This window comes from Trachemys scripta, chromosome 2, assembly GCF_013100865.1.
Source record: "Trachemys scripta elegans isolate TJP31775 chromosome 2, CAS_Tse_1.0, whole genome shotgun sequence".
Classification (NCBI taxonomy): domain Eukaryota; kingdom Metazoa; phylum Chordata; order Testudines; family Emydidae; genus Trachemys; species Trachemys scripta.
In genome coordinates this window covers 196,267,088-196,275,898 of record NC_048299.1, presented here as the reverse complement: position 1 = coordinate 196,275,898, position 8,811 = coordinate 196,267,088, and the positions used below count along the sequence as shown (strand labels likewise).

Below are 8,811 nucleotides of genomic sequence, written 5' to 3'. Positions count from 1 at the left end.
ATATTTTACTCGTAATTTTGAAGATTTGTTCCTATCTCAGCCATGTAATACTGAAGACAAGCAAACATTGAGCCTGAAACTCAACGTGACCCTGTGTAGGGGCTTCTGTACTGAAAGGAAGGGTAGGAGTGCTCTGTATTTGTGAAACCCTCTTCCCTCTGATGAAATTTGCTCCATCCTTTCAAATTTTCTGCTGTTTCTCTGCTCTCTAAGTTGAAAGGAGGAAGACATGATTTGGCCCATGGATGATGTGTGTGCTGCTAGAATCCCTTCTTTACTTTGTACCTACTGCCACTTTACAATTCTTACTCTTCTTTAGCAGAGGGTTTTTTTTTTTTTTTTTTAAATGATTTGTGTTATGGCCCCAGCCCCTTCGTTATTTTGTCCACCCCTAATAAAATGAAATTCAAGGCAGGAACATTGCATAGAGAGGGTATAAGGGGTAGTGAGTACAACAACATGGAGCAATCCCCTAATACTTCTGCAACTTACATATACTGTGCATAGGGTTACCATATTTTAGTTTTAAAAAAGGAGGACACTCCACGGGGCCCCGGCCCCGCCCCAACTCCGCCCCTTCCCCAATGTCCCCACCCCAACTGTGCCCCCTCCTCTGAACGCTCCGCCCCCTGCTCCTCCCCCTCTCCTGCTTCCCGCGAATCAAATGTTTGCGGGAAGCCTGAAACAGGGAGGCAGCAGGTAAGCTGGGGCTGGGGCTGGAGCGGGGTGCAGCGCGGCCCAGTCCGGCCCCCCTGGCCGAGCGGCTCCCTCTGGCGGCCGGCCGGCCCAGGCCAAGAGACTCTGGCCCTGGCGTCTCCCGCCCGGCTCGGCTCGGGCCAAGCACTCCTGTCCCCGGCCAGCACCCCCGGCCGAGCACCGCTGTCCCCATCCCCGTCCCGGACGAGCACCCTGTCCCCATCCCCAACCTGGCCCCAGCTGAGCACCGCCGGCGCTGTCCCCAGCCGAGCACCCCCAGCCCCGAGCCCGGGCCCGGCCCCGGCCGAGCACCGCCGGGCCCTCCCTCCCTCCCTATTTTCCCAGACATGTCTGGCTTTTTGGGATTTCCTCCCGGACGGGGACTTGAGGCCCAAAAAGCCGGATATGTCTGGGAAAATCCGGACGTATGGTAACCCTAACTGTGCATCCCTGATGAAAAAATGTCTTCTCTATCTGATTTTAAAGGGAGAGGGAGGGGTGTTATTGTAACTAGTTAGTAGATACAACGGGAGGCCTGAAGCAATTGCATACCTAATGTAACTGAATGAGAAAAATACTTACATCCCACTAAACCTTTGGTTGTTTTTACAAGTTAAACAATTATATGTAAAAATAGCTTAAATTACTTTGAATGTTACTTAATTAGAGATAATTTTCCATTTACCTTCTGACAGGAGGATAGTTTGTATATTTTTTTTCTTTTGTGTAAAACCTGTAAGATTGTATTTAGATAGATCCTTGTGGGGTTTCTTTATATGTACATATCTACAGCAGAGTCCTAAAGAATAAGACAAAAGCCATTATCACAGTATTAACACAATACTATACAGAGTGATTCCTGACAGTTAAATTCTGATGAGAAACTGAGTGCTAGGGGGGAAATGAACCACAACAGCAACATGGCAGAGCCAACTGAAGCAGGATCTTTAGGTTTACCCTAGTAGTTAAAAAAGCCAAGTAAGTCTGCAGTCGTAAAGTGCAATTACGGTTGTGCAGTCATGTCAGGCCAGGGATCAGACTGGACGAAGTTCAAAGCAAAAACATCAAACGAGTGCCGCTGATGATTCAAGGAGGGGAAAAAAATAAGGAAAAGAACAACAGTTCTCAGGCATTCCAGTGCATCAAGAAAATAAATGTCCTTTTCTTTCTGAAAAGAAAAACTCTCAGTCATATGGAATCCTGGTTTTGTAGTCATGAAAAATAGTTTTTTCCTTTCAACTGAGAATGTTCCAATGTGACATAGTACAAATAAACAGCATCAGGGTAAGGACAAATACACTGGAGTCCTTTTCTGGTGCCCTGCTGCTATAGCGGCCTATTTTGTTCTCCTCTGGTGACTCTTCAGGTCTCGGTGCTGATGAAGCACACTGAACTAATGGCATCTGATAAGAAGTGGCTCTCTTCTCTGGTCTGTCTGGACTGGACCCATCACTAGGCCTCTGGCCGTTATACAGTAAGTAGCTACCTCTGGCATCCTGCTCCATTTTGAAGATTTCATACTCTGTGTGTGGTAGGCGAATCCCCAAAGCAACACAGCCATTGGTGTGAGTAACATCCTGTTGTACTCCAACTTGCCACGATCCCTCTGCTCCACACTCATTCCCATTAAAGACATTCAGGAGAGAGGCTGTAGCTATATCCATGGGGGTGACTTTCATATGATTTACTGTAAAGGAAGAAGAGAAAGCTAAATATCTCTGAGGGACAAAGCAAAAGTGAAGGTGACAGTCTTATTATTAGCCCTGAATTCAGAGTTGCAACAAAGGGCTTGATTCTCCTCAGTTGGTTGGTTTCGATATAAAGATAGAGGAAGGAGGATATAATAAAACTTTACTCAGATTTTAATTAATATTAGTTCCACGGGCAAAATGAGAATTTTTAAGATAGTCCACAAAGATAATGAGCTAACAAATTCCAAATACAAATCTCAAAGCTCAGAAAATGTAACAGTTTCACCTTCTCTCATAGACTATCCATACCATCATATGAATTACATCTTTAGGTCTGAATTATAGAGAGAGACCCTATCCCATGTCTTAAAAAATAACCGCAGTTTATAATTTCAAATGTAAGCCTTACAACTTTCTTCAATTCTAACTATACTGACCAGATTTCAATGGCGTTTGTCACGTGAGTGTTGATTTTCATCAGCTCAATTGCAACAGACCTGAAGAAAAGCTGGGGTCGGAATGGGGTTAGGGGAACTTAAATGGAATTTGCACTAGAGATGAATTTGGCCCAGTATGTTACATAAAAAGAGAATTGAGGTTTTCAGTGGATTAGCATGACAAACTTTACCAAAAATAAAACAAAACCCTTCACAACCCTCCAGAAATGTAAATTCTGCAGCAGGACATTAGCAACGTATATGTGATTCAAGATATTTTTTAAAGCAAGATTTCTCAGAATTTTCACGTTGATATTTTATAACTGTGTATGTGTTTGGGTGGTCTCACGATCCATCTTATTTCCCAGATATTACACAAAAGAAAACTAACAGTTCATCCTCTTGCTTTTCTAGCGCTGGATTCTCATAGGTTCAGCAGCAGGTTGAACCACACATTATAAATAAGCAGCATGGGTGAAATGCTGGCCTTACTGAAGTTTTCACCCCAAGTAATTACTTCCAGGTAACCAACCATGGCTCTGTGTTGGTATTGTGAGCAGAGCCTCTGACAGACTGGAGCAACCCTTAGGCTCCTTTGGAAATTCTGTTCCAATCTGTTAGTTCCTCCAGTCAGGCTCTTTCCTAAATTGGAGACATAGGAGAATCTAAAAGGGCATTATGAGGCTTCTCAAATGTCATTTCAAGTTAGACCACATCGGGCTGTGAATCTTGCCAGATCTCAAGCTAAGCAGGACTGGTATAGTCAGTGCTTGGTGATGATTCCATTGGTGACATTGTCAATGCTGAACCAATTTCCCAGAGGGATGCCAAGGGGGGCGGGAATGTCTTTTGTCTTAAGATGCTAAAGCTACTGACCTCTTGTGGTGAAAGAGTCTACAGTATTCTTTATAAGAGGAGAGTGCTTTCACCACATTTTTCTGACCAGTTGGATAACTGAATTCTGCCCATATGCTCCTGTAGTTTCAATTACATATTCTTCACTTAGTGACTGAAGCTGTTTTGTAGTTTTGGTGTGCATTTAAAAGTTACTACATTTTGCCTCAGAAGTTGCTGCATTTCAGTGTGTGTGTGTGAGAGATGTGACCCCTCTGCGTAGTTTGCATATCAGTTCGGGAAGTTCTTGACACTATACAAGTTTTGAATCATTATCACTGACAACTTTCACCCAGCTATGAACAACCTATCTTCTTACTCAGTAACGAAACAAAACTGCGCAATGTAGCGGTCGTACCTTTGAACACAAACTCTGTTCCTCCCATCACTTTGGAAGAGTGCACTCCCCTGCTGTAGCGCCCCTTGGCATAGATGGTAAAGGTGGGGTGCTTACAGATGGGGTCAGAGTAGTGATAATAGTGACCTTCCCAGGTGTTGTTGTTATCGTGGAAGATGAAGTGCCTGGTGAGAAAGAGGACTTCAGGACGCACCTCACAGCGCTGGCTCACCCATTCTCCATGCAATCCAATAGTCAAATCGGCCTTTGGAGGTAAGATTGGAGGATGGTGCTCATCTGACCGGTAAATGATTCTACATGCTATACAGGTATGATCGTGATTCTGAAACAAAGTGGAGAAAAACCCTGTTAGACAATGAATTCTCCTCAATGAAGACCATGATGTGTGTGTCGTGCTGAGGTGAAATCAACCTCACATCTAAGGATTTCAAGTGTTTGCTTCATTTTACTGCAGATTCTGTACGTCAGAGTGATATACCTGGAATATGGTGCACATAGTATATTGTGCAGCAGTGAGAGGGTTAAGATATTAATTTCTTCTCCTGGGTTTACTTTGAACAAATATTTTACTTCAGGTATTTATTGTTTCCTTCATTTGGAAGGGGAAAAAAACTTTGAATCTATAATGCTGGCAGAATGGCTAACTCAGATAAGTAGGTGCCTTAAAAACCTGCTCTTAATTTCATTAAAAAGAACACATTTGTTCAGCTCTGACTTTGTATTAATTACCTATTTTTAATGATTAACTTTGGATGCTGTGGATATGTACATACATCCTCCTAACTTTAATTTGGCTAGCAGTCTGGAAAATTAATATCCTGCTATTTAAACTTTTGAAGATATTAGACTTTAGTGTAAAATATCAACGCAAACATATTTCATTTCCAGTGGTGTCTGTGTGAAGGGACTCTGTCAATTTTCCTCTCAATGACATGCACGCAACTCCACTCACTTAAATGGAGTTGCACAGGTGTGTGTAAGCAAAGTTTGGCCCTAAACTTAAAAACAGAACATCAAATTTCTCCTGTGTGCTACTAATAAAACACCATCGATAATTAAACTGAGAGAATATAATTTTCACAATTGATTTACTTCTTGCTTTTCACTCATTTTGGACAATCAGTCTCTATGGATAGAAGTTCCATGCTTGAATAGTAAGAGTATAGCTGCAGAAATATGCTACCAACCATGTGACCAGGATGGTGATTGTGATGGTGAAACGGAAAACACAATAATAATGGGGGATTTCAATTATCCCCGTGTTGACTGGATACATGTCACTTCAGGATGGGATGTAGAGAGAAAATGTTTAGACTCCATTAATGACTGTTTCTTGGAGCAGGTAGTCCTGGAACACTCAAGGGGAGAAGCAATTCTTGATTTAGTCCTAAGCAGAGCACAGGATCTGGTCCAAGAGCTGAATATAGCTGAACCATTTGGTAAGAGCAATCATAATGTAATTAAACTTAACATTCTTTTAGGGTAGGGTTACCATACGTCCGGATTTTCCCGGACACGTCCGGCTTTTTGGTTCTCAAATCCCCGTCCGGGGGGAATTGCCAAAAAGTCGGACATGTCCGGGAAAATAGGGAGGGAGGGGTCATGGGGCTTGGGTCCAGGCTGGAGCCGCTAGGGCCGGAGCCGGAGCTGCTGGGGCCAGCGGGTGCTTGACTGCCACCCGGCGCCACTCGCTCTGCCAGGGCTGGGGCCGGGCCGGAGCTGCTCGGCCGGAACTGGGGCCTGAGCCGAGCCGTCCGGAGCCGCTGGGACCGGGGCCACTCGGCCGCCGGCTGGCGCCGCTCACTCAGGGCCGGGACTGGGGCCGGGGCCCCAGGACCTGAGCCGAGCCGGGCCGGAGACGCTGGGGCCAGAGCCTCTTGGCCGGGGCCGGCTGCCGGAGAGAGCTGCTCGGCTGGGGGGGCTGGACTGGGCTGCACCTCCTCGAGCCCCCCCCCCCACCGCCCCAGTCCCAGCTTACCTGCTGCCTGTCTGCTTCAGGGGCAGAGAAGGAGCAGGGGGGGCGAAGCATTTAGGGGAGGGGGCAGAGTTGGGGCGGGGACTTTGGGGAAGGGGCGGAGTTGGGGCGGGGCCGGGGCCCTGTGGAGTGTCCTCTTTTTGGACACTTAAAATATGGTCCTATTTTAGGGGGAAAAATACCAAAGAAACACACCACAGTAGCATTTAAGTACAAAAAAGGGGAACTACACAAAAATGAGGACACTAGTTACATGAAATTAAAAGGTAGAGCAACAAAAATGAAATGCCTGCAAGCTGCCTGGAAACTATTTAAAAACACCACAATAGAAGCTCAAATGATATAGATACCCCCAATACAAAACACTGTAAGAAGACCCAAAAACTGCTACCAGAGCTTAACAGCAGAATAAAAGAGGCAAAAAGGTATCCTTTAAAAATTGGAAATCAAATTCTGCTCATTTACTCTGAAGCATCTGGCACTGGCCACTGTCAGAGGAAAGGATACGCCTAGATGGACCATTGGTTTGTCCCAATATGGCCATTCTTATGATCTTATGTCCTATTATGCAGTGTTGTTGTTGTTGTTGTTGTTCTGTTGGTCCCACACTATTAGAGAGACAAGGTGGGTGATGTGATATCTATTATTGGACCACCTTCTACTGGTGAGAGAGACAGGCTTTTGAGCTAACGCAGAGCTCTTCTTCAGATGTTGGGCCAATAAAAGATATTACCTCACCCACTTTGTCTCACTTACGGCCTAGTGTCGCTTTCTGGTTCTCGTATACTAGACAATGCTGCAGTCTTTGGGTTGACATGTTTACACTGAAACTATGTGTCTTCATTGTAATAAAAAAAATCAAGAAAACATTTCTAATGGATATTTTAACTCCTACATTCTGGGCCAAGACTATCTGACATGTTATCATTTTTATAATACAAGCATCTAGTTCAGTATTGGCTATGTTTTAGTGCCATTAAAATCAGTGAGAGGTATACAATTGATTTCAATGGGAACATGCTTTGGCTTGTTTATCTGGCACAGTTTCACAGTCTAAATGGGCCTGACTTTGCAAGGTGTGAAGCATCTCCATTGACTCCCACTGAAGATGAGGGCACTCAGCAAGATTCAGCCCTGTATGGACATGTGGGTTGTGATTCTGAGCTGTGGCCCCACCAGGAGCAGCACCAAACTCAGCCCAGGATGTAGGAGGAGGGCTAGGGTGACCTTAAGCCATTGGTGCCCTCCCAATCCTGGCCAGCTCCGCTCCATGACTCCCAGTGTAATTTAGACAGGGGGCCAGTGTAAGTTATGGCAGCTGCTCCAACTGCCTAGCAGTTGCAGCTATCCCCAGAATCTCCATTGTGCTGTGACCTTAAGGCTGTCTTCCTCATGGAGAATTCCCACCCCACCTCTTAAGCCAGCTCCCATGGTTTGAGAGCTTTTTTTGCACTTCTCTGGCCCTTTTACCTGACATGAAGGGGGCCTAGAGCTGGGTGTGGTTTAGCATTATAAATATGCTGTTGGAGGCCTTCCACAGAAAGTAAAATGTGTGTGTGTGTGTGTATATGTGGGGGGAGGGGGAGTCTCAGTTCTCTTTCTAATGGAGAAGTATTGACACAATGACCAAACCATTACACATCAGGTGCATTTTGGTATGGGATGCAGTTTGTTGGGTGTGCAGTAACTAAACGAACATGCAGAATGAACCTTCTCTTGATGTCAGACTTCAATTTCCAAGGCTCCCAGTCCTCTAACATTGGAAATGAAAACTATAAAGACTTTTATGTAGTTTCTAGCACTAATTGTTTGTGACTTCGCAAAGTTTTAGGGTTTTGGGGTTTTTTTTTGGCAAGAGAGGGCAGTTTAGTTTGCTTTCAAAGTGCAGATTACTCAGCTGCAAGAGAAACTGTTTCTGCTTTGCTAAGCAAACTTTGAACCACAGTTTATTGAAGTATTAGGAAACATTCTTTTAGTTAACATGAATTATGTCTATAAATAATTAAATTATGCAGAATAACTAGAGCGCTGTTAGATAAAAGCAAAATTTTCTGCTCTAGCACCTGTTGTGTATTTGCTGCATTCTGTTTGTTTACATAGATCATCTTCGGATCTGATTGCAATATTTCTATAAAGGGCTGCTGAAGTACAGAATGTTGTGGTAGGTACTTTACACTAGATTGAAAAAGCTTCTGTAGTTAGAAGGAAAGGTACAGAACACACAGTCTTGTGCCTTTCTCCCCTTTCATGGAATATGCCCGTATAAATACAGAAAAATGCCACTGCGTAATTTCACTGATCCAGTGGCGCTAATGAGATTTGCATGACTGTAACTGAGAACAGAACTTGGTCCTGAATATTTAGCTTACATGAACATTAAAAAAGCACCAATAATATAAGAGGATTGTTAAAGTGTGGCTTTTTCTGAGGCTTGAGGGTTCCATCTGGAGTTTGTTGGTCCAATGGTTTGGTGGCTAGCCTAGGACTCTGGAGACCAGAGGTCAATTCCTGGCTGTGCCACAGGCTGCCTGTATGACCTTGAGCCAAAACAAAAAAAACAACCAGACTCCTGTTTCCCTATCTACAAAATGTGCATTCTCTGCCAAGCACTGATGTAGTCAGAGTAAATACATTGAAGACTGTGCAGTGCTCAGATACTATGGTAATAGAAGAACAGGAGTACTTGTGGCACCTTAGAGACTAACAAATTTATTAGAGCATAAGCTTTCGTGGACTACAGCCCACTTCTTCGGATGCATA

The 8,811-nt window shown here is 44.3% G+C and overlaps 1 protein-coding gene across 1 annotated transcript in view; it reads right to left on the bottom strand.

The window, feature by feature from the left end:
• Positions 1–1,407: 1,407 nt before the first annotated feature.
• APCDD1 (APC down-regulated 1) overlaps positions 1,408–8,811 on the bottom strand; it is a 36,523-nt gene continuing 29,119 nt past the window's right edge. The window contains exons 4-5 of the mRNA XM_034762602.1: positions 4,077–4,398; positions 1,408–2,383 (exon numbers count right to left, since the gene is read on the bottom strand). Of these exons, the coding sequence (XP_034618493.1) occupies positions 1,932–2,383; positions 4,077–4,398 (774 nt within the window). The 3' untranslated portion in view covers positions 1,408–1,931. The remainder of the gene's footprint in view (positions 2,384–4,076; positions 4,399–8,811) is intronic.